Raw genomic sequence first — 25,315 nt, 5'->3', positions numbered from 1 at the left:
GAATTTCTTTGTGAAATACCTTGTGTGCATTCAGCTATGAAAGTAATCCCTCCCTCCCTTTTCTGACACAGGAATGTTTCATCAGCTTAATTTTTTGGGGTTTTTTTTGTTGTTTTTTTTTTTAAAGTTAGAACTTTTAGCCTTCTGTCTGGGTTCAGCCAGTTTCAGCAGTCTGAAAGATATGTATTTTTCCCACTGATGCTTTGCAGCAGTGAGAACTTCACCTAGGTAGTCACAGCAGAAATTCTTCACAGATTTTATAGACAGTGTAAAAATGAAAAATATCTCTAGCTTGACTTGGACATACAAGGTAAAAATCATTGTCTTAGAGGTTGAATGGTGTAAGATTTATCTTTAAATTCCATTCAAGTTTGTCCTATAGAAATATCACCTGCCTACAAAATAAAATGTGTGATTTTGCAAAGATTAGTTTCCTTATATGCCAGGTCACCCCTTTCCCCCCTCTAGTAGGCCCCCCACACCCCACCACTTCTCCCAGTATATATGGAAGAGCTGGGAGCAAAGTTGCAGAAAGTTTAAAGGGAGTGTTCTAGATACACAGTATATTCTAGAGTTGTTTTGATGCAAAATACAGTAATTTGTATGTCTTGGGGTAAAAGTAAAATGACGCAGATAAGATTGAATAGCTTGAAATTACTCATTGGATTTTTTCAATATATTGCATTGTGTTTGCAGCAAAGGTGTTAGTGGGGGACCTAATAGGACAAGATAGTGGGAACTCAGTTTATGAGCTGCTTTCAACTCCTCTTGTGGGAGATTAATGTTATAAGGTTCTTACCAATGTATGGAACTGTCAGGTTAGTGTTTCAGAGTATACAGGAGGTTGTTTTGTGCCCTAGTGTTAGCTTTTTCCCAGCCGTGCTAATTAGGCTGAGAAGACAATGCCTGTGCATTCAAACTTTGCCTTGTCACTGCATTACAGCCTTACAAAAGGAAATGAAATTCTAGGTTAATTCAAGGCTCAAAATAGCATTTCTCTTGCAATATGCATTACTCTTTCCTTGCCACTTTCTTCTCTCCCTGATCTACATGGAATATTCCATTCATTACTGCTTAGGAAATCAGTTATTTTGCAGTCTGCAAATGCTGAAATGACGTTAGGGGAGAAATACTTGTTTGCAACCAAAACTATTTTTGAACAAACGCTTCATTTTAGAAATTGTAGCCAGCTAAGAAAAGCTGAATTGAGATTTTTTTGCTGTAAAATAATTTTGTATTGCATTTCATCAAATGATTCCCTGTGATGCTCATGTGTTAGGTAATCCTGACAGAGGAGTATATGAAATAGAATACGAAGAGGTACTTAACTGGTATGGAACAGGATTTGACATCTTTTGTAGAATATTTGCAAGGATACATTTAAGTTTTTCAGACATAGATAACCAAAATAGGCTAAGAATTTTTCATGAAACTTAAAGCTTTTGCATATTAGCCTGCTGCTTTTTCTCTACGGTGTTTCTACCTCTGAATGAATCCAAAGGGAAGCCTGGCACTCACTCAACTGTTTTGACTATTAAATAAGTGTGCTTTTTCTCATTCTGTTGAGATGGTGTTTAGCTGTGACTGAAAATAAACCTTTTAAATGTTTGGAAATATACCTGCTATGCTGAAACGATGGATTGCTTATGCATTGTAACAACAAAGGTAAGATGATAAAGCTTTTGATTAATGCCTACAATTTTGGAAGTTCTTGTTGAATCTTTCTTTCAGTTTTTACTACCTGTATAAAAATGCCTTGATGGTTTTCTAGTGTTGATCTTTTTTAAACTTTAAATGGCACAGATCATCAAAATAAATTCCGTAGTTGTTGCTAAGAACAATCATAGATGTTAATGCTTTGAAGAACTAATTATGCACATATTGAAAAGTGTAGTAGAATGATTTTTTCCCCCCCTCTCATACAGTAAGGCAATCTTTTGTAAAAATTCACTCTCTTTAAATGTGTTAAAATAGTAGTTTGCTTTTTATTCCAGAATAAGAAATTCTGAATGATGTTTTACATAACGTTTATCAGGACATGTTTAAAATAATCATCAAAGAGAAGAAGATGAATCTGGCAAGTTGTGTTAGGGATGGATAGATTTCAAAATGCTTTATTATTTTGACATCTTGCTGCTTGAGATGAAGACACCCTTAGTGTCATTACTTGTGTGCTAGGATAAAGTTTTATGCAAGTTTGTTTTTAATGCAGTCCACTTTTAACTGCTAAAGATAAAATCTGATGCATAAACATAGTACATTGGTACTATGCTTGTGAATTACTGACTTTGTGAGTTTGGTTTCTTGGACGCTTTTTATTTTTCTTCAAGTAATAAAATTCTTCAGTATTGCTCCCCTTTCCCTGGATGTTGAGATAGTTGCTAGTTTAATATTTATTTTTTTTTTTGACAAACTGATTTAACTTCTAGCATTCTTCTGGATAATTTGAAAACATAAAACTTGCTTATACAAACTTCTCCTTCTCAATAAGCAGAATAAAATTAAATATCTTAGAGAATATTAGGTGGATTTCATGATAGCTTTTATAAAAGAAAATATGCCTTCTGGGTTTTTTGACACAAGGAAGCAAAGGCTGACTGGAATGAATGAAATTACCTTGTCTCTCGTTAGCAAAGGAGTTTTTCTGGCGTCTGAACTGCCACAGTTCTTTTGAAAATTAAATATACCCTTTTAAATCATGTTTGAGTGATATTAATTTGTGATGTTTTGGCTTTATTTATTTTAGAATATTCTCTTTTGTACAGTGAGATTGGGATTGGATTTTGATTGCTTCACTTCAGTAATATTGATACGTACCTTAATTTTATTGTACTTATTTAAAAAAAGGCAGAGGCAGAGCTGCCATTTTTATAACTCAAGTGCTTAACTTCAGTTTTATTTTGTGCATCTGTTCACATTCACATATCTACTTGTCTAAAAGTAGAAAGACAGTTTATATGGAAAGTTAAGTCAATATAAAACATTCTGTGAAAAAAAAGTTGTTTTTTAATATGATTGCCTAGGTCTGTGGGTGCTAAGAAAGTAAGACTGCTCACAGAAATGCTCACAGGAATGTTGCACAGGAGAGGGAGAGACCATCTCTGCACAGCACAGACTTACATGGGGTTAGACTGATGGTACATTTCCACCTGGAGTTATCAGCACTTTACCCTTCCTGCCTGCTTCTTGTGAAGTTTTGGCCTCATTTAACTAAATGCTGCTGTAGTTCCTTGTAGCATCAACTAAAGCTGTTTATTTAAAGTGGGGCTTAGAAAAGAACTGTTTGCTTCCCTGTGTACCTGTGTGTACCTGTTTACTCAGAAATTGTAGCCTAATGAAAAATACATTCCTTGGTTTTGTGCATAAACCTATATTTCAAATCTCAAGAAAAATAATAAGGCAGTTTTGAAATCATCATTAATGGAATGTATGATAGGATTAGTAAAATTGTTAAATGCTTCCCTTTTCTCTACCTTGAGTGGAGGCATATTTGAAAGAATTCATTGTTACTCTTTATTTCTGACTAGGGAGGAGAAGAATTTGGCCAGTGAGATGAATTTTCTAGTGGATTTGAGAAGTTTTTTGTAATTTGCTCTTTGATAGTTCTGTTTTGCTTAATTTAGAATTCAGATCTAGTCACAATAGATGAACAGGTCCTTAAACTAATTTCTGTCCTGTCTTCAGAGGTTCTAAGTGGTTTAGTTTGCCCAAATCTAGTGCAAAGAGCACTGATTAATACAGTATTTTTTCCTCCTTATGTGGGCACATTGGTTGGATGTAGGTAGGCAAATTTGCATCACTGCAACCATGGATACTATTAAGAGCAGGCACGTGGGCTGAGCTTACAGTAATGATTTTTATTTAAGTCACAGTTTTAAATGAGTTCATGGCACTTAAAAATACAGAATATGAAAAGTCCTTGATTTTTCCAGAAAAAACAATTTTTAGCAGTCATTCTTAACTTTGTTCCATAGCATACTTCCAGTAAAGCAGTTGAATTTAAAATGACAATGATCTAGAATAGCTTTAAATAATATATTTAGCCCGACAAGTATGAAAAAACAACTGATTTGTACCATTTTTATTTCAAAATACTAAGAAGCATCCTGCTTGGACTGCTCTAGAGCAGTATCAGTGTGGTGCAGTCCTTGTTTCTGACAGTAGCCAAACTCCAGTATTTCAGGAGAGGAGAAATATATAATGCATCAGTCTGCTACTAAGGGAGAAAGGTGAAGGGTTTTTTCCTAAGTTGTAGAACTTAAGCTATGAGATCTCATAAATTCTGGGTCTGAGCTCATGATGTGGCTGCAAGGTGCCTGACCACAGGAGCACAGTTGCAGCAGTGTGGCTGGCGTGGGGAAGGTGACACTGGGTTGGTGTTATTCCTGCAGCTTTCCTCTCCTGGCTGTGCCTTCCACTGTAGTTCAGAGTCCCACTGTTGTTATAGTCAGTTTTTGGAATATGCCTCAGCTTAAATGAATTGTGCATAATTGAATTTGCACTGAAAGTGATCTTGTCCAACCATCTGCTTAAAGAAGGGGCAGCATCAACTTAGACCAGGTCACTTAGAGCTTTGATTTGGTTTTGTAAGCCCCCTCAGCCTGTCTCAGTTAAAGCAGTCTCTCCTCCTGCTGTGCACAACAGGGGCCCAGTTTTGTTTTCTTAATGTCTCCTCTTAGGCATGAGAAGGCTAATATCAGCTCCCAGTGCCTTTCTCTGGGTGAACAAGCCCAGTTCCCTGAACCTTTCTTCACTGTGCTTCAGCCAAGTGACCATCTTGGTGGTTTTCCACCTATATTTGATCCTATATTCCAGGTCTAACAAGTGTTTGAAGAAACATAAAGTGAGGATTCAATGCAAGTTTTAACCTTCGGTATTATGTACTGTGTGCATAAAACCTGAAAGCTTTAATGTTGGTAGGAAATAAAATGTAAGAGGCAATTGTGTGAAAATAGAAACAGTGAAAAACTAAGCTTTTATGTGTAAACTTGATGAAGAAGTTATTTGGTGGGCCCAAAGGAATTTGCATTCTTAAGTGGAAGAACAAAATCTAGAATTCTGATTTTAAAATTGTAGATGAGATGTAAATGATGTAAATATGGCAATTTTTACACTGAAAGCTTAAGAAATACTTTCAGTACTTAATAGTATACAACAGCTCTTCCAAGTTGGCACATGTGAATGATGTGTCATAATGGGTTTTGGCCAAGGACTTCATTTTGCCAACATTCCATGTCCTCACTAAAAAGAAAATTGCTTTCCAAACATATTTGATTGGATAAATCACAGTTATCTGGTGAGCCAGTTGAATAATACTAATAGTAAGTCATTTGACTTTGCTATGTCATCTGGTTACAGTGTTGAAGAAAAGAGTGCAGAATTAGTCATAAAAGCTTTGGGAAGTGGAAAAAATGGTGCAACTCTAATGTTGGCAGCATCCACAGATGGTATGATACTGCTCTTGCTTGTAAGTTTGATGTATAATGCAATGCCAAAGAAGCAGCTGCCTACTAGATAGTTGGGAAGTGTCAAAATCAAGGATGGTTGTCTGCAATCTAAAGGATTGGCCAACTTTCCTGTGGAATAGGAGACCAAGTGTGTGAGGAATGTTTGCCATATTTGGTTTAAAGGGTATTTGACAAAATCAGTGAGGAATACATGTTGAGAATACTGACCTTGTGGTCATGCCAGGAGAAATGATGTCCAACTGCCTATATTTATGGTTGTGAATAGCCCTTTAAAAAGTTTTTAATATACAGAATAAACTTAGGCAGAGGGTCATGCTTCTAATCTCTTCAGGGCAAATAAAGAAGCCCAGTGCAACATCAGATAGCTGGTGATTAATTCTAGAGGTTGTAGCTAAAGCAATTAAGAAATACCATGTTTTGGATTCTATGGATGGAACCGAAAGTGGTTTCTCAGAGTTTTGAAGATTAATGTTTCAAGGTGATTACTGATGACACCAGGAGTGATGCAGGTGGCTAAGAGTGATGATGGAGGAAATGACGAAGGGATCTTGTGCAAAATCTGAAAAGCTGTATGATGAAGTATGAGATAACATAGTCTAAGTTAAGGCAAATAATTAGTAGAAGTTTACATTCTTACTGTGTATTGATTACAGGATATAATAAGCTTTCTGCATTTAATTTCTTTTTAAGGGAGTTCTCTTTCTGTTAATATGTTATTTGGTATTCTCCCAACCAACAGCAGTTTAAGACTCAAGAACTTCCTGAGCCAGAGGCACTTGCTGTGTAGTATTCTTTGGCTTTCCCTTACATGGATTATCTACTCTTATAAAAATGCACATAGAATACAAAACAAAGGTATAAATCTGTGGTGTATATATATATTATACAGAGCTTCTTCTAAGTTAATCTTTGTTTACTTATGTTTGCTTGCTCTCTCTAAATGGCTGCAGGTATACAGGGTTGTTTAATTGATAACCCAGAAGTTAATAGGATTGTGTAGTTATTCATGCTGGCAGTCAGTGATGTTGGTATTTGTTGGAGTTTGTGTGCTCCAAGAAACTGGATACCAGGCATCAAAGATGTTTATATGAAGCTGATGAATTTTACATGAAGGTCTTGTGTTATTGTGTGTGTTTGTACTTATTTCTCCTTCTGCTTTAAAGGAAAAAAGCTGCTAATTAATACTAGAAATAAGTGCCAAATGGGTTATATTTAGTTATTGCACCAGGGAGTCAGACTGACTCTGAGAACATGGTGTGGAACATGCTTAGACTGGAGATGCTGAATACAGTAGTAAAAAAGGAGAATTACCTTCTGAAATCAATCCTACAAATAAGAGCCCTTCAAACCATTTTTGTAACTCCATTTCCCTGCCTGGAACTGTGTGGATTTATTTCAGAGGAGCTGATGATCATAACCTGAGCAATTTTCCAGGTATTAATGGAAGCAGAGTGGTGAAGCATTCATTCCTGATTTTTGCTTCGCTGACCTCGTTTACTTTGGGAAAAGAATTCAATCTATGGCTTCATGAGTGACTGTAAAACCCTGCTGGTGCTGCTTTGAATGCTTCTATCCCTTTTTGTTCACTGCTCACCTGTTAGGATCTCTGTATGCTTTTCTGCTGTCTACTGAGTGAAAACAGCTCATGGAAAAGTCAAACAAGCACTAGAGCTATTGAACGATAGCTGCTGGGATGGAGAGTTGTTGACTGTTGAGCAGTTAAAGTGATTCAGATGCCTGTGAAAAGGCAGGTAAGATGGTAAGACTTAACAGCTCAACACTTTAGGAAGGAGAAGGTGAGAAGAGCAGTGATTCTCTCTGGAGCAGAATCAAACTGTTTGCTCAGTGTGGCTGCTGCTCATGGAACTGGACCCTCTGAGTGAACAACTTTGGCATAGTTTCCTGTTGTAATGAAAACAGTGGGTGAATAAATGTAGGGTTGTTCATAGTTGGGCATATGGTCTCCAACACGATTCCTTCAGTAGACAGAGCTATTTAGATTTCTTGGTGGCAAAAACCCCAAAAGGCTTCCTCTCTTAATTTGAAGTGAGATTTCGGGATGGCTGAGCTCACTGGCTGATTATCTGGTATGCTGCTAGTCAGATTTGTTTTACTAGCCAGCACTGTGCTTGATCACTCACTTCTTTGTCAATGCAGTGCATTGCACCAGGGCTTTGTTAACATGAGGGGTGTTTTTACACTTTATTTGAGGCTTAATCATACCCTGATGTTTTGTCAGGAAGTATTACTCATACTTTCATAAGTGGGAATAACATTACTTGAATCTCATTCCTAGGGCTGGTATTTACCAGAGCAAAAAAAGTAAAACTTTGAAAACATACTCAGGTGGAGACCACCACTATTTAAGGGATATTCAGCCTTGTTAGGTTTGTGTGTTTGTTAGATATGTTTCTTTGAAGGCCATACATTGACATATCTTGGTTTGGAGGAGGGAAGGACATTCTTTAATGACATTCTAATGCATACTTAAAGTATAACTGAGAGCTGCTCTCTTAAAGGTCAGTGTGGGCAGGAATCATCAGCATTTTCTGAATTCATCTAAATGCCCAACTCAGAATGAACAGGCCTTAGAGTGACAAGCCCATACTGCCCGGAAGAACGATTCCCTACCCTCCATGCTGTGAAAACATTAGAACAATAATTACTTCCTTCTTTCAGTCCTTGTGCTCTAACAGTGAGTTTACTTGTGCCACAAATAAGATTTGTTGAGGACATTTTTTGCTCTTATCTTGGGGATGCATGTGTCAGCCTTCATTCACAGTTCTCAAATGTGCCATTGAGATGGAGAACTAGTGCACAGAATTCTCACTCCTCTGGCTGTTCCTTCTTGCCTGTTGCAAAAACTGTGTGATAGTTGCATTTAGCCCCCTGCATTTGGGGTGCCTTTATTACCTGGTGAAGACACCACTGCTGAGGAGTGCTTTGTTTGCATGTTGTGCAGGTGACACACTGCTTGCACATCTTGTATCTCAAGCTCCAGAGATTTTTGTCTTAAGCAGAATCCAAAGGCTCTTCTGACTTGGGCTTTCCAGCTGGTGGGCTGGTGGGTTGGCCAAACATGATAGCACTGGATCCAGAACAGAACAGTCCCTTCTTGAATTCTTGCGAGATTCTTGGACTTTATCTGTACAATAGATAACACTCTGTAGTTAGAGTGTTATAATTATGAACTTGATCCATTTTTCTCCTGTAATTAAAAGATGGCCTTTCACTTTAGTATGCTCATTACTTTTTTGAAAATTTGTAGTAATTCAAAACTGTACACATTTGACTTGTAGAGTGTTCCTGTATGTTATTGTAAATGCTTTACCCAGAACGAGACTTTTTTCTGACTCTTCAGTCTACTTGTTTTCTATCTGGAATTAAAACCAAAACCCAAACCATTCATATGTGGTAAAATGCAAGTATTTATCATGTGACTGAGTCTGAAAAATCTACTGCTTTGGTTGCTTTAGCTTTAGTTTAGTTAATTCAGCTACAGTTCTCAAAAGAACTCCAGACTCAAAATGAAGAAGAAATTTCTGTCATAATTCTGCAGTCTGAAGTGATGCTGTTGCAGTTCATTTAAAAAAGAATCCCCACCAAAGCACCTTTCTTCTGCTATTTGTAATTAAATTCTATAGCAATAGTTATAAAAAAAGGCAAAAGGAGGACTATTTTATTACATGAAATCTTTCTTACCTGCCAGGTTTCATCTTTCTTCAGGCTAAGGCAATGGTGAGGGAATGCTTACTTAACTTAGTGATTTAACTAAGTAGTTAACTTAGTATTTAACTTAGTGACCTGTTATTAATAAATGCATCTTAAAAGCTGTTTGTAGAAAATTTTCTGGAAATAAGTGTCACTTGTATGGTGAGAAATGGATCAATTTCTTTATTTCCTAAATTCCGAATAGGTTGTTTACAGGATCTGATGTACACAGGTGGTTTAGGCCATGAGTTATAATTCAGGTGACTGGGAAGAAGTCTGTAGTGGGGCTAGAAGCTGCATGGTCTTTTTAACTCGGTTCCTGATCTTATTTTGATTGATTGAAATACTCTTTGGAGGATATCAGGGTATTCTGAGGAGATGGAAAAGTTCTATTTTACAGTGTGCTATGTAAGGGCCACTGCAAATTGCACGTACACATCTGGAAGTATTATTAGAGTGGTGAGGGAAGTGCTGTCTGGGAAGGAGAGGCAGGGAAAAAAAAAAAAGCTGGAAGAGTTTGTATTGATGGCTTAGGGAATATGTTTCCAAATGTAAAAGATGGTAGTGACTTTTCAAATGAGATAATGCTGAAATGGGAACAATAAGAATTAAGCCAAAATAAATTAAAGCTGGAAATCAAAAGGATCTTTGCTGCTAAAGTTATTAGTTAATAAAATACTTTTATAACAATAATGTAGATAACACAAGCTCATTATGATGTAGCTAGATGATTTTAAAGATCATATTAAGTTGTTTATTATATGTTTAGGTTGTGTGAGAGACCTAGCAGGAAAATCTGTCTCACTTTGCATTTTGAACAGAATTAATCAGATTGGGTTGCATCCAAAAATAAGGCTTTTTAGCCATCTCAAATCCCTTAAGCACCATTTTTGGCATATTCTAATGTATCTCTACTGTCACAGGAATTATAAAAGTACATATCTGATAACTCTAAACAGGAAAGTTAATTTCAGAATAGGATTGTTTCAACTCTGTGACTGCTAACTGGAAATCTGAAAACCTTTACTTTTTTTACCACTAATTGAAATGTTTCTTCATGCATTCATTCAGGGACTCAAATAAAGTTTTGGTTCTGTGCATCAGCTCACCAGTGTTCTGCAATTTATAAACAGCACATTGAAACAACTTGGGCACCAGATTGTGTATGTAATGAAGGAAATGAAAACCTTTCTGATAGAATCAACTTGTTTCTTCCCTGGTTTTGTTTTCAGTTCAGATCTGATGCTTGTGTATCATAATGATTTCTTTTTTGTCTTTGTAGAGAGCGAAGTTTGCTTCTGTAAAAGGCAGACTTTGGAAGCAGGAACATGTTCTCGTCTTTAGTGGTTTGCATTCTTCCCTTTAAAGGCTGCTGTTTCAAGCAGGGAAATGCTGTGGAGTGGCCGTGGAGAACTGCTGCCCTCTGCTGTGTTCAGTGTGCTTTGCTCAGCTTAACAAACCGGGACAGTGTGGGATCTGCTTCCCAGAATTTGCAAAGCTTCCTTATCCCTCTGACATTTGAGGCATGTGAGGATGTTCTTTCGGACGGTAGAAATAAATGAAGTGTTAACTACAGGCTAAAGAGCTGATGTTAATTTGTTGACTTTCTGATCATGAAGCTGTAAAATCTTGTTGATATTACTTTTTTTTTCCGATATTACTATATTATTTTGGAAATTCCTTTATATAGTTAATATGCATCCACATCCCTCATACAAATATATTCATGTCATAATTTTCTTTGCAATTGGATTATCCCAGCCTTCATTAGCCTAGTTAATGATTTTCTATGATATGAGAATGGGCGACACAACCATTTTTGTTTTGGTGATCTCTGTTCTTTTTTATGAAATATCTTAAAGGACTATTGAAAGCTGGCAAGTATTTTTTGTATCTCTTCCTTTCTTAATTTAAACTTGTGTGTCCTCAGCAATCCAAGTGCTATGAAAATTACTTCAGCTCTCTGTGATGCCTTCCCTTAGAGCATCAAATAAACATACAAGGAATGCGAGAACTTTCTCGCCTGCATTCTGTGTTGTATGGCTTTGTTGGACACTGCCCAGCACTGCAGTGCACAAATGCATTAAGATTTTTATAATTTTCATTCCCTTTGCCTCTCCTCTTTCTGTTTGTTGATATATCAGCCTTTCTTTAACCAATATATAAGATGCCCAGGGGAAGCCTTGAGTTGATCTGAATCTCTGATGCTCTGGTAGTAGGTGATGCAAATTGAATTCTTCACAGTATAGGTACTCCTTAAAAATGGAGTTGGACTTGTGGGTAAGCTTTGTGGATCCTTTCCGACTATGACTGGTAATTCATCTTAAGATGAGGCTCAGGGTAGATATTAGGAAAAAATTCTTCACTGGAAGGACAGTTGGGCATTGGAATAGAGAGTCCGGGGAAGTGGTGAAATCCCCACCCCTGGAAGTGTTCAAAAGGCACAGGGATGCTGCACCTGGGGCTATGATTTAGTGGTGAGCATGGTAGGCCCTGGCTAATGATTGGACCTGATGAACTTTGAGTACTTTTGCAGACCTAGTGATTCTATTTGATGATTGTAAATGAAGGAAAAGTGGCCACCTCAGTTGCTGTCCCGCTCCTGAGATAGTGATTACACATTTTTTTAGACCCTGGTTTGTTGATTTGCTCTGTTCCTTTTTGATCTTCTATTTTTGGCAATGAGTTCTGCAGTACTTTCTTTTCTTTGCTTTCAAACATCTGCTGGGTAATTTAATTGTCTGCTAATGCCTGTGTTGTCTTAAATAGTTAGCAGTTGCTTTTTATATGCCTTTTCTATGCCATTCATCTTTTCAAAGATTGAGTGTCATATTCCCAACTCAGCTGCTTGCTTTTTATAAGATGAAGAGCTCTGTCAGTTAAGCTTCTCAAATAGAAGCCACTGAGTATCTTCATCCTTGATGTTATTCCCTGTAATTTTTTTTTTTATTTTTGTGGCTTTTATCAGATGAGATGATCAGAAATGTTTCCAATAGGCAAGATTTATGTTTCTCTCAAAACTGTACGGAAAAGTAATACTTTCTGGTCTTCTTTTTTTCTGAGCTAGTAGTTTTGTTCCACTTGTGGTTTAAAACCCCTCTATAATTTTAGTTGAGTTTCTATTTTCTAGGTGTTTTAAAGGCAACAGAGGGGAGGAAGAAGTGGAGAATGACCTACATTAGCTATAACATGCTGTCACTTTCACTCAGGTATTTGAGTCCTAGGTGAAGTAATTTCAAAGCTGATGTAGGGTGTTATTTTCTGTAGCATCTTGCTAAAACATACTAAGAAGAAATATTCTGTTTTGAACAGTTGTTCAATTAGTTTGCCAACAGCTGCTTATGTTTCTTAAGGACTGGTGCCTGCCAGGACTGTTGCCCTAGATTCCTGCTGAAATTCCTGCTGTGGTTTAGAAACCTGTATTAATATGCAGAAGCTCTGGGGTTGATAAGTAACATTGAATCCAGGATAAGTATTTGATAAGTATTGGAAAATTTGCTTGTGGTCAGGGAAATAGCACTTGGTAATAATAAAGTATTTAATGCATCATTGCTTGAATTCCTAGCAAAATTTGGCTCTAACTTGACAGTAATTTTCAGTGTAAGAAGAAGTATTTTATGTTAATGAGCATTTGGATAATTCAACCTGCTTTAAGAAAATGTGATTTGAGTTTCGTTTGTGGAGCTCAAATTCAGATCAAGTAGCAGTCCCCACACTTCTTGCATAAGCTGTTCTGTCATGGTGATTCAGTTGTAATTTGTGATTTCAGTTTTTAAAGTTACAACCTTCAACCCCCAACCCTATTTTTCAGCTTGTTAATTAAAAGTATTTCCTCCTTATTTGCAAATTCTGAAACTGTTACTGCACTGGTGACCATATTAGTGAGCACTATGTAGCAGAATGAATCTGTTAAAAGCAGCAGAAATACTTTGAAAAATACTTTTAAAAACTGCAGAGAAGTGATAGTAACTTATTAGCAGTGTCAGTGCTACCCTGAACTGCTTATGGCTTCCCCTCAGCTCTCCCCTTTACTCTTTAGTTTCCCAGAAGTGGCAGAAGAGTCAATGACGTGCAGGCAATAACAGCCTTCGTTACCTGTTCTCAGTTAACAACAAAGTGTAAATCACCAGCACCCTTACCAACTGGATGGGGTAGAGATGGCATTTATAGTCCTTGCCTATTTTTGCATTTTAAGATGGGGAAAGTGATGAAGTTGCAGTGAATTAAAACTGTAGGCTAGAAAAAGCATTTATTGATTGGAGTCAAAAGTAGCATTATGAATCTTTTCTCATTTAGAGGAAGGTGTCATCTCTGGTTTTGAAATGTTTAGATTCATTAGAATGATATAAGAAATAAACTATTGGCATTTCCTCTTTAAGCATTGTACCAACTTTGTTGTATGAAAAAGTCTTTTCAAAACCAATTGCTATAGAACCTAGTGACAGTCCTCTATGTGTTCAGAAATGCATGGCAAGTATTTGAGCATCTACAGAACAGCACTGCTGTTGAGATTCCATCCTGATCTCAGCAGATTATTTTGTATTTGAGATGTGATCAGTTTTCACTGTTTTTAAAACAGCAGGACTGAAAGACTGAGTTGTGTTTGTCTCTGGGAACAACCTTCTCACAGTCTGCAGGCGGGGAAAAACCCCCACCGTTATTAGTATTGCGCAAGCACTTCATTGCCTGCCTATGAGAGGTTGTTAGCCTCATCTCTTTTCTGCTCTGCTGCTTTGTTGTAGCACCAAATATGTCAAATTGCAGTCTCTTCTTGATGTGGTGTTAAGCAAGCATGAACAGCAATTGAGATGAATCTGGAGTAGTTTGAGGCTTCACCAGATAAAATATATGTATTATTAATATATTTTCTTTCACTCATTTTCACTTGTTTTTTTACCAGCCTGCCCTTATTTTTTCAGGGGAGGCACCGATGCTTTATTAATTCTTTGTGAATTATTCAGCAGCAGATCTACTTTTTGTGGCTACTTTGCATGCTCTTACAAAAAGATAGGATGGGATGGATCAGATTCTGAGCAATTCTACAATAACTGAAGTACCTTCATATGTTATCCATACTGGAATAAACCTCAAAGGTGCTGTCCCTCTTTCCTCCCATCACACTCCCCCTCCAACAGTTCCTGCACGACAATCTTAATCAAACTAGCCTTCTGTTAAAACCCAATAGGTGCATATGGAAAACCATGGTTTGGAGGATATGCTTAGCCTAGTCAGCCTGGGTCCTGTAGGGAACAATCCAGAGTGAAATTACATTCTTGCTCCAGTCTGGTTTTGACACTGGAGAGTAGTTCCAGCTAATCACACCCTGCTGGATTTCAACTTTCCCACTGAGTATAGACTTGAGAATATAACCTTACTTGGCTGATAATTACCACTTGAGATTAGAGTCCGTCCACATCAAATAAAGACTGGGTGAAATCTTCATGGAAGGTGTGTGGAAGGGATGAGACAAGGCTGTAAAGCTTTTGGGTCTTTCAGGAGGGCTTTTATAGCTTAGCATTTTTATCTTTGTGATTCAGTGTCTGTTGTTCAGTAGAAGTCTTTTTTGAGAGTTCAGTGGAACAATTTAGGGCAGTATATGAACACCTTCTTTCCTCCTGTATGGACAGATGGAACCAACACATCAAAGGCAGCTTTAGATTAATCACATACTTTTACTCTGAATTATTTCATTAATGTTTTTTGAATGCAAAGATCTCATAGTTTTTAATACTAAAGGACTTCTCAGGTCAGACTGGTAGCAGGTTTGGCTGAGATGGAGTTAATTTTCCTCTCAGCAGTCCATATGGTGCTGTGTTTTGGATTGTGACAAACTGCTGATGAACATGCCAGTGTTTTAGCTATTGCTGAATAGCACTCACACTGTGTCAGGGCCTCTTACTCACTCTGCTGCCCTGGCAAGTAGGCTTGGGGCAGGCAAGAGGTTATGAGGTGATACAACTGGAACCTCTGACCCAAAGTGACTGAAAAGATACTCCATATATTTTTAATATCTTGCTCAGTAGTAATTTAGGAGGAAGTGGCTGTTGCTGAGGCTGGCCATTGATCTGCTGGTGGTTAGTGATTTGGCTTGCCTTGCTTCTGTGTGTGGTTGGTTGTTTTATTTATTTATTTATTTATTATTTCACCTTTCACTTATTTATCTTAACCTATGAAGTTTCTCCCCCTGATTTTTCTTCCTTTTGATTTTCTGATTCTCTCCCTTCTCCCTCTGGGAGGGAGGGAGGGAGTGGCTGGTTAGATGCTTAGCTGTCATTCAGCCTCAACCTACCATGGACTGTTTCTGGACATGTTAAACATGTTTGAATGTTTACTACATTCCGACTTCAGGAACTTTCTGGTTGAGTTCTATTCTAATCATGGTCTATTCAAAATACAGCATTTTTTTTTTCCTCATTAAGATGTTGCTACTATAATGAAATAATCTTCTGCAGTGAATTTAACAGAAGGTCAGATAGACACCTATCTCTGCTGCATGTACAGTGTCTTTATTGGATTAAACTTCAGGTATTGCAAAAGGAACCATTTATTTTCAGTCATTTCCTAGTCTGCAATGAAGATGTTCTCCTGACTCTGGTGGTTTACAACTAGGAAGAACTAACGTTGAGTTTTGGCTTTTGTAGTAGTCATACTAGCCAATTCTGTGACCTCTTTCATTCTCAAGAGCTTAGTGTTAAAAACTAGAGAAGTAAAGCATGCTCCAGTAGTGCTAAAATACTTTCAAAACATCAGAAGAAAAGGAAGATATTTCATTCAGGACATTTTTAATTCCAAAACATGTGATGGCTTTATGCCTGCCTTACAAAACATGACTACCTGTAACTTTGTCAAGCTTTGCTTGTGTTTTAATATCAGTGCCTATTTAACATTTTTCTAGACTTTCCCCCTTTGATATTCTTAATCACTTTCTCATTATATAAATTCTGCTTGTTGTTGCTTAGGTAGCCTTACCTTCTCACTTGTTTCCCCTTCCTGTGGTGGGGATTTTTTTGTGTTTATTCTATGCTGGCTACCTACTTCTGAGAAACTTGCTCACAATTGATATCCTCAGAGACCTCTATTCCTCCAGTCAGATTGGCTGAAGTTAAACTGTAGTGTTAGAATTACTAAGAGGCAGGAACTGACAGATGAATGATATGACTGAATATCTTTGAAATCACACTTGGAATATGTAGGACCTCTGTTCAGTGGTAATTGTCAGGAAAGTCTGTTTTTCATGAAGTTTTGCTTCTGAACACTCTTCAGTCTGTCACCACGTATTTTGAAGCCTGATTATTTTTGAATATAGAAGACATGATAATGCATCTCTGCATTCTTTCTCCAATATGGCATTATATTTTCCTCCTCTGTTTTGGACTGAAAAACTCCTAAAGCAAGCTTATATAAATGTCCACAGTGATGGTCACTCAATTGGCAAGGGAGACAGTCTTACCTGGTTTTTTGGCTTGACTTACCAAGGCTTACGAAGGACCTCATTGGAGTGATGTCCCAGATCTGTCTTATATGTAACAATTTAAGACTTGGAATAAACTGGGAGAAAAATCACAAACACCCACTGAAAAGTTTCTATTCATAGGACCTGTTCTGGGCTTAAATGCCATTGCAGGGCAAGTTTAAAAAACAAAAAAGGCAAATATTAATCAGCTTCCTCTTTCCAAAGTAACATTTCAGATTCCTTCTGAAGTTAACGAGGCTGTGGAATTCTTCAGGGTTTTGGAAACTTAAGACACAGACAGCTATATTCTGCAAATTTTTTATATGAAAATATTAAGCTTCTTGAAAAGGATATATGTACATCAGCATTCTGAACTGGACATGCTGCAGTGGCTGCTGATTTAACTCCTGCAAACATGCTTACCTGCCAGGCTCCCAAAACCATGTTTCTAAACTATGGAGGCCTGCTAAAGATGCCCTTTAGAGGAGGAATATCAACTCACTTCAGTGTTTTGAGTTTATAAACCTCTTTGCCTGAAAGAACTGTGCAAATGATTTTTTGGCAGTTTAGAAGCATGCAGGAACAAGCAGTACATTTTTTGTCTACTCTCTCAAAATTGGCTTGGATGGTCATCTGATACTTCAGGGAGTAAAACTGCAGAGCCAGAGATCTTCCTGGGTGCTGATGGATGCAGTTTGCACCAGACATCAGTTGTTCTCAAACTAGTGTTCAAATTTCATTTGCCTTACAGAAATTGCTTATAAAATTACTACTCCTTGAGTAAGAAATCATGGCAGACATTACATTAGAGTTCTGTGCTAGTATGGGGTAATCTTAAACCAGCATCCAAACTGTTTTGTAGAGCTCTTTATAATTTTTGAATTCTGTATACTCTTTGAAGACCTTGCAGACTACAATTATGCAGAAAAGAGGATAACATAAGTTTATTAGATTTAAGTAATTCAGTGTATTTTGTAAAAAATTGGATTTTATTACATACCCCAGAAGTGTACCAACTCAGGCTTCTGGGGAAGGGGCACCTAAGCTTGAGTCCCACCAGCTTGACAGGTGCCTGCAGTGGTACCTAAGGGACATGCTCTGTCTGAAGAATTTTGAAGCCTTTTCACCTTTGGTTTGACAGTTGGTACATTTGTCAAGTAAGACCTTCACTGCTCATTTAATTAAAAGCTCCAGGTCTTGCTGCTTATAAGATTGCTGTTTCCTAACCTGTATTGTATTGAGGATACAGATGGAACACATGGATCGATGAAATCGGTACTGCTTGTGTTCCATCAAGAAGAGTTGGCAAGTACTGAAGTGAAGCACTGAGTTTTTATGGAAGTCTTAGTGTGGTTTTTTTGATGCTATAGAGCTCTTGTTTCTCTCTACCTGATATTAGTGCTCAGGGAGACTTTGAAGTAGGAGATTTCTTATTTTAAGACAACAGAATTAGTCTTGCTCACTAATTGAAGATCATAATGAGGTGGGTATTTTTATTGTGCATGTGGGAGCCATACATAAAGATGGGTTATTGCCAAGTAAACATTCAAACAAAGCCTGAAATAAAGACCATTCATTTTAGGTAGTGCTTTTGTAGGGATGAAACCTGTTATTTTCACTCAGAACACTTTTGAGGAAACATGGAAATGGTGAGTTCTGACTGTAGGAGCTTTTATGTGATAATACAAAATACAGACTAATAAATTTGCAATGAGAAGTGATAGGTAGTTTAAAGCCATATTCTTCTAATTAACAGCTTAGTCATTGTGTTAATACATTATTTTTTGTGTTTTGAAATGTTAACTCACCCTTCAGTTTGAATCAGAGCAATAATTAAGTGTGAATATGTTTCTGTAGAGCTCAAAAGTAGAGTTGGAAATCTTCTGTTTCATTTGTTTCTCTATACAGAAGATACTATATATTCATATTTCAGAAAGATTTATGTTAACAGCTCTTCTGTTTTAAAGAGCTTTTGAGCACAAATAATTGTTTTAAACAAGTGAAACTATTACAGTTAAATCTCGGGATTCAGTCAGCAAAATACATAAGAATATATTTTAATTTTATAAGTTTAAGCAATTAAACTTACACAACCTTGTATTTTAAGGTTGTGGGCAGGCAAATGTGTACAAAGTTTCATCTTTGTATGAAGGTCAAGATGATTTTGTAGTGTAACCAATTTATTTATCTACAGCTGCAAATGTATGGCTGAAAGATTCAGATGTTTTATGTGGTCTTCATCAACAATGTAGATGTAATTGCCTGAAGTTACTTAAGCTTTCACTTCCTTATTGTATCTTACTGATGGAATCCTTTGTGCATGTGTAGACTGTATCTTCCTCTTATTGATTCTTCTGTGCCCATGGCACATTAGAGCTTATATTTTCTGCATCACAAAAAGCTATTTCTGCAACATTCAAGAACTGCTTTTGGCTCTTTGAATTTATTTGTTGTCATGAAATTGCCATGCATTTGACTGTGTGTTATTTCAGTGAGAAATTACGTTATTACAATACGATTAGAGGTGTGGAAGTAAGATGGATTGTCGATCCATAGTGCACAGAAAAGGTTGTTATGTGGGATAGGAACGTTGTGTTTTGCAAGACAGCGCTGTGTGCCTGTGTTGCTTCCCCTCGTGCCGTGTTCCACGTGTGGTGTTCGAGTATGTGCTCTGCCCTGTTTCTTCAGTCAGGAGTCTGCTTACTGGGACCCCCATCCAGCAGAAGGAACAGAAAGGGGTTTTAGATTCCTCTGTCAGCCTTTCTACTGCCCTTGCTTACCCTTGGATATTCTTGCAAGAAAAACATAGTCTAACTTAGCTAGACAAAGAAGGTGCATTTTTGGTTTCTTTACCCTCTTTTTCTTGTTTTGTGACAATTAAGTTCAGAGTTAGATTTTTTCCTTTGTTCCTGCCCATATTGGTGCACTCTCATGCAGAAGATGATCTACTGCAAGAAATCATGTCTAAGGCTATTTGGTGAAAAATTGTCGGTCACAGCACGTGGTGGAAAGAAAACTATGCTTATTAATATGGAAATACTGTCATCAGTAATCCTTGGAGAGTCTACCAAGAACGAGGTCCTCATGCAAATGAAGTTTATTTTGAGGTTTACTGTGGGCTGAGTTACACATTTTTCTCCAGACATCTTGCCTTAGTTTTGGTTTCATCAATCTGCACATTTATATAAAGATGACGGTCTCAGTATAATTCATGAAGTTACTAGTTTCTGAGCTGCCAGTGTGGATCCAATTTTACACTACACTAAACTTGCTACCTCAGGGGGTGCTTATCAGGTAAACCAAACAAAGTGAAAGGGAGACGACAAAAGACTGCTACAGGTGTAAACTTAAGTGAACAGTTATGTCCTAAAGAGAGTTCTTTACAATACCACTTAATGCAATAAAAAATAGAAATGATGGCTAATGTTATATTATTGAAGTTTTTCACAAAGGCAAGTTAGCTTATGGTACAAGAGCAGAGTAATTGCAGAGGGCATGTTTTGGATCAATTTCTTCAATTTCTGTAATGCAACTTCTTAAAATACATGAATAGATCAAAATCCTGCAGAGACCCCTGGACTTGTAAAAAAGGAAATAAAGTTTGACTTTTATAGGGCTTGCTTAAAAAAACAAACCCCAAACAAATGATTTAAAAATTTTGCATCTGAGATTTGCTAGCACGCAAAAAGAACAACAAATTCTAAGGAGACTATGACAGTATTTACCTCTATTCTAAGGAAAAAAGCTTTATTTCTCGAACTCTTAAGTGTTCACATGTACAGTTGTTTGAAATGCTTTACCAAGAACTCTTCATAATCAAATCAATACATAGTCCAGATTGTTCATGACTTCATAGTGCTAACAGGGAAAAAGCAGTTTCTGGTTTTATTGTGTTGAAGTTGGAGAGTATTCATGTATTTCTGTACTGTTTCTTTATTACTTTTGGTAGACCATTAGGAATTTTACTCAGCAATTAAAGACCATTTTTTTGGCGTGTCAGATAACCTTGAATTTTTAATGTTTGAAAATGAGGATTAAATATCCCAGAGCCATTCATTTTGTGGTCTGCTGACACTTCCTTGAAAAAGCTAGTGTAAATTGCAGATCAGCAAATTCCCTGCTGTTAAGCTTACAATGTCCCTGGTTTTATAATTACACACAGCTGATTTTAAAATGGGTTTTCACATGCTCATTGGTGCAGTGCGAAAGCACCTTGCAGGAAGCGTCGGGTTTATCTCTATCGGGCCGTGTAACGAGTCCCTTGCTGCAACATCTCGCCCCTCCCCTAAGCAAGCAGCACACACTGAGCAGTGGCTCTGCTGGAGTTGCTTCTGTTTTCATGGAGGAGATAGCGGTCCTTGCACTGCAGCAGGTGGAGCTGCCTTGGATCTAACCCGGGCTTCTGGCTGAGAGCATCTGAGTATTACTTTGGGCCGTGAGACAGTTGTCACTTCAAGCTGGCGCTAATGTAATTAAATATAAAGCTGACTCAAAAATTTTAAAAATGGACACAGGATTTTTTCTTTGCTGTTTTTATAAGATCTGGTTTCTAACGTGAAGCAACATTTTTCCTGAAGGATTCAACCTATTTATATAAAGGCTTATTTTTGAACACTATGGACCTAGATTAAATGTCAAAGACAGGCAGCAAGCAGCGCTTACAGAGGCATTTTTCTGGAATCTCAGTCACGGATCGATTGAAGTGCACAGGGTCTGAAAAAATGTCTCCTAGCATAAAAAACTTGGATTGTTTTTCTCCGATGCTATGCCACTGTAAAGTAGCATGTACCAACAACACAATATCTTTAATGTTTGGATGTAAGGTGGGTCTATAAAAGGACTTTCCTGGAAATGTAAGCTGCATTTAATGAATGATTGTCTTTGTGTCTAATGTAACTGTACCTTAAATTTCTGGTTAAATAAGTGTGTGTTTTGTTCCATGCCTTACTCAGTTATCCGAGCTCTTAGTGATGGTGTCAGAAGTAATGAATTATCATGCCAACTGTTTAAAGATCCCTTTGAACAACATTTTGAATTTACTGAATGCCGCATGTAAAATGTCGTCATTCTTCATTAATCAGCATTAATCATCATGTAATCAGTTTATTGCACTTGGCTTTCATTTTCTTCAGCTGTAGAGAATTAAATACACAGGAGACTTGCACTGAGATACAGGGCTGGAAATGCCTCCTGACATCATTTTGATGGAAGCAATTGTTAGTGGCAGGTTTGGGTTTAACAGTGCCCTCGGGCATTTAGTCATTTTAGGACTACATCAGCTGTTTAGGTTTCAGAGGAATAAAACATATATCATTTGAATAGAATATACAGAATAAACCATCTATTCAGTGTTGTGCCAAAAATGTTCTTAAGTTTCTTTTCAGTAAAATTAACACGCAATGTCAAGAATATGAGGAGAATGTTAAGTACTGGAAAGCCACTTTGAAATTAAAGGGATATGTGTATGAAGTTACTTTTGAGGCAGAAATTAGGACATCATTCTCTCTAAAACTTTCTCTGTATACTCAGGGTTTCCAAGTCATGTTTGTTATTTTTAACAAAAAATATTTAAACTAGATTTTATTTTATAAAGTGAGATCACTTGTGTGTACATACATACTCACATATATGCATGTGTGATGCATTTGTATATATATATGTATGTATATATGTATGTATGTATGACAAAACCTTGACGGTGAATAAATGTCACCTATGTTGGGGGGGAGGAATCTAAATTTTTATGGCTCTTTTGATAGCATAAATATTATAAAACTTGAAGCTGAATACTTTATTTCCAGGAGGAAGACTTTGCCTTGTTTCAAGTCTTCTTATGCTTGCTGTGTCCAAAGCATTTTTCAGTTGGAAATATGTTCCTATTTATTGATGCCATTGATATAACACTTAGATTTCTTCTTTTTTTTTCTTGTGGAACTGCACACTCCTTATTTATAAGATGTGCTCATGTTTAAACAATGAACTTGGGAAGAAAGCCGTGGAATGAAAATACTCTCGGGCTGGGTCGAGCTGCAGAGCAGGGATGCCGTTCACTTTAAGAGCAAACTAAAAATATCCATCCAGCACGCAGGCTGCACTTTGGGCATGTTGTGGCGGGGCTGAGCGATGGCGGCGGTCCCGGCGCGGTCCCTGCGCGGTCCGAGCGCGGCCGCGGTCCCGCAGCTGCCCGGGCACGGGGCGGCCGCCGGGGGGCGCTGCAGGCGCGGTTCCCGCGCCTCGTTCGCCTTCATGGCGTCCTTGGGCCGCACGCCCGGCATCGGGCACGGGGCATCGGGCACTGGGCAGCCGCAGCCTCCCGAGCGGGGATCACTCGCCGGGAGCATCCTTAGTATGGTTCGGGCTGATTGTACACAGGCTCGAGTGTTTATCTGCGGATAAACACGCGTGGCTGTCAATCCCGAGTGCGTGCTCCATGCCGCCTGCTTTGTACCTCTCGACTGCCCGCATCCCGGACGGACAGGATTTCTGTTCAAACAGTGACTTGCTGGCAGTGCAGCACCTTCTGCACCAGGCACTTGTCAGTTTTTGAATAAAAGTTGTAGGCTGGATAGTACTAAAAATAAAACGCTCTTGTCCTCTGAGAACATACAGCCTTTGAAGGCTGAGTAAATATTTACATGGCAATGTGAAACAGTAATACAGGGTACCTGTACCAGTCCTTCGTGTAATGAAACAATTAATCTCATGCAAGTAATCACACAAAACAGTGTTTTCAGTTTTCCTTATTTAGATCACATGAAGCAATTCACAATCTGAATGTTCTTTATTCTTTTTCCTTGGCCTTCTGGAACAGATGAACTTTGTTACAAATATTTCTGGAATTTTTGTAAATGTATTTACTTATCTTCAATTGTTTTATTGTTTGTGGATGTCCATGACATGAATCATTACATAAGTAAGTTTAACATTAGCTGTGCATTTTGACATATGATGGAACACTGTGACCTAAATAACCATGTTATAAGCAGTCATATTCAAGATACAATGTCAAACTGAAACTGTTCAAGAAGGGTGAAATGCCCTATGTCTTTATCACAGTTATTAGAGAAAACTTAGTGCTTTTATTTGGGAATGAAACAGCTAGTTACTCAAAGTACTGAACTTGCGTTTGAAAAAGCAAAAAACAAAAAAAGATCAAAATCCCTCTTCCAATATTGCAAATCATTCAGTTTATCATATGCTGATGCCTAAGCTGAAAATAATACTGAATGTCCTATTCCATGATCAGTGAAGAAGTTCTAAAAAGATACAGACACTATCATCTTTCCTTATATTACTTAAGTTTCTTGGTTATTCACAACCTTTAAACTTATCAATATGAATTGCTGTTTACCTGCAAAGAGATTTTATTTCAGTTTCATAATCTTCTCATTTTTTTACAGCTACATTTTCAAGTTGGCTTCAGTTCTGCAATAGTGGATCATACCTTTAGTTTTGTGTCCTTTTTTTCCTTGTTATTTTCCTAAGCACTTGTTTCTAGTTTAGCACTAGAATACAGGAAAGATTTGTACAAAATGCATTAGCATCTTTTATATATTACTAGTTTTTGGTTAGTTTTGTTTTAGCAAGGTATGCAAAATTTTCTATATTGTTCCTTTTGTTATTAGAGTTGTTGGAAGTAATTTTCTGCTGAAGGGTGTCAGAGTTGTGAAAGCTGGGGAGATGTGAAAGCTATTTAGTCTTCTCTAGCCGTTTGTTTTTGACATTGCTTCCAGGTAATTTTATGCAGGAGTGGAAGTGTTGCATGTCAAACAGTGCTTCACAATAACTTCAGTTGCTGGAATGATCTTTGGAAGGGTCCTTAAAGATTTAGTTTAACTGGTAAAGTGGAAAAATTAAAAAAGGACAAGTATTTAAACTTGAGGAATTGTGTACTAATGATCTAATACTGCTTGGTTTCATCATGCTGCCTATTCATACTGCCTCAGAAAGGGTCTGTCCCTGTGAGCTTTAGTATATTTATCAAATTCAAACTATTATATTCACTTAAGTCTTATTTTATTCTTAACCTCTTTCTAATCATGGTTGGACCTATACAGTGAAAATGTAAACTTTACCCAGGGACAGACTGTAAGTCAGGCTGTGCTTTCCTGGAATTTCTTGCTTTAGTTGTTGGAAGTGAGCAGTAACTTGGGAGTTGTACGGCTGGTGGGTGGGGAGGGCTAAAGTCTGGAGAAGAAAGGGAGTTTGAAATATCTTCTTTTTAAAATACTGATAAGAGATTGAGAAGACTAAAGTGAACTTCTTAGAATGAGTTTCCTAAAACTTTACTGTGCTTTTGCTGTGAACAGGTGATCTCTGTTATGAAAAATGGTGCAAATTGTTGCAGATACTTTGTTAGTTCTTATTTCTAACTTAGCTAGGCCTGAGAGTTGAAATTGTGGGCCTGAAAAATGGTTTCACTGTGGTGAATTGGGTTCATTTTTGAGTTTCATCTCATGCAAACTAGCACTGGTTTATTAAAGTAAATGGATTTTTCAGTAGTAGTAGTGACCATAGAGTTTGGTGACATTTCAAAGCTTAATGTGGGTATAATTTAGCCTGAAAATATCCTGTTAACTATGTTGCATCTGAAATGTTCTAAATTAATTTTGACACACCTGTATTATGCAACAGAATCATTGGGGGCAGTGTCTCTGTCAGAAGTATGTGTTAAATGTTTAGT

General features: G+C 37.4%; 1 protein-coding gene across 12 annotated transcripts in view; it reads left to right on the top strand.

The window, feature by feature from the left end:
* Nucleotides 1-25,315, top strand: part of DLG1 (discs large MAGUK scaffold protein 1) — a 148,995-nt gene that overhangs the window by 23,770 nt on the left and 99,910 nt on the right. Inside the window, exon 1 of one of the 12 annotated variants that reach the window (XM_088061155.1) lies at nucleotides 1,511-1,665. The exons of 9 other annotated variants lie outside the window; for them this stretch is intronic. In XM_088061155.1, coding sequence (XP_087917281.1) covers nucleotides 1,636-1,665 — 30 coding nt within the window. In that variant the 5' untranslated portion in view covers nucleotides 1,511-1,635. Of the gene's footprint in view, nucleotides 1-1,510; nucleotides 1,666-21,344; nucleotides 21,456-25,315 lie in introns of those variants that run through there. 2 more of the 12 variants (XM_014256165.2, XM_088061154.1) reach the window with 2 other exon arrangements.

This window comes from Pseudopodoces humilis, chromosome 11 (genome assembly GCF_049639895.1).
Source record: "Pseudopodoces humilis isolate 2021_Gansu_Grassland_sample_001 chromosome 11, ASM4963989v1, whole genome shotgun sequence".
Taxonomy (NCBI): Eukaryota; Metazoa; Chordata; class Aves; order Passeriformes; family Paridae; genus Pseudopodoces; species Pseudopodoces humilis.
The sequence above is the reverse complement of the archived record's forward strand: the minus strand, read 5'-3'. Positions and strand labels throughout refer to the sequence as shown.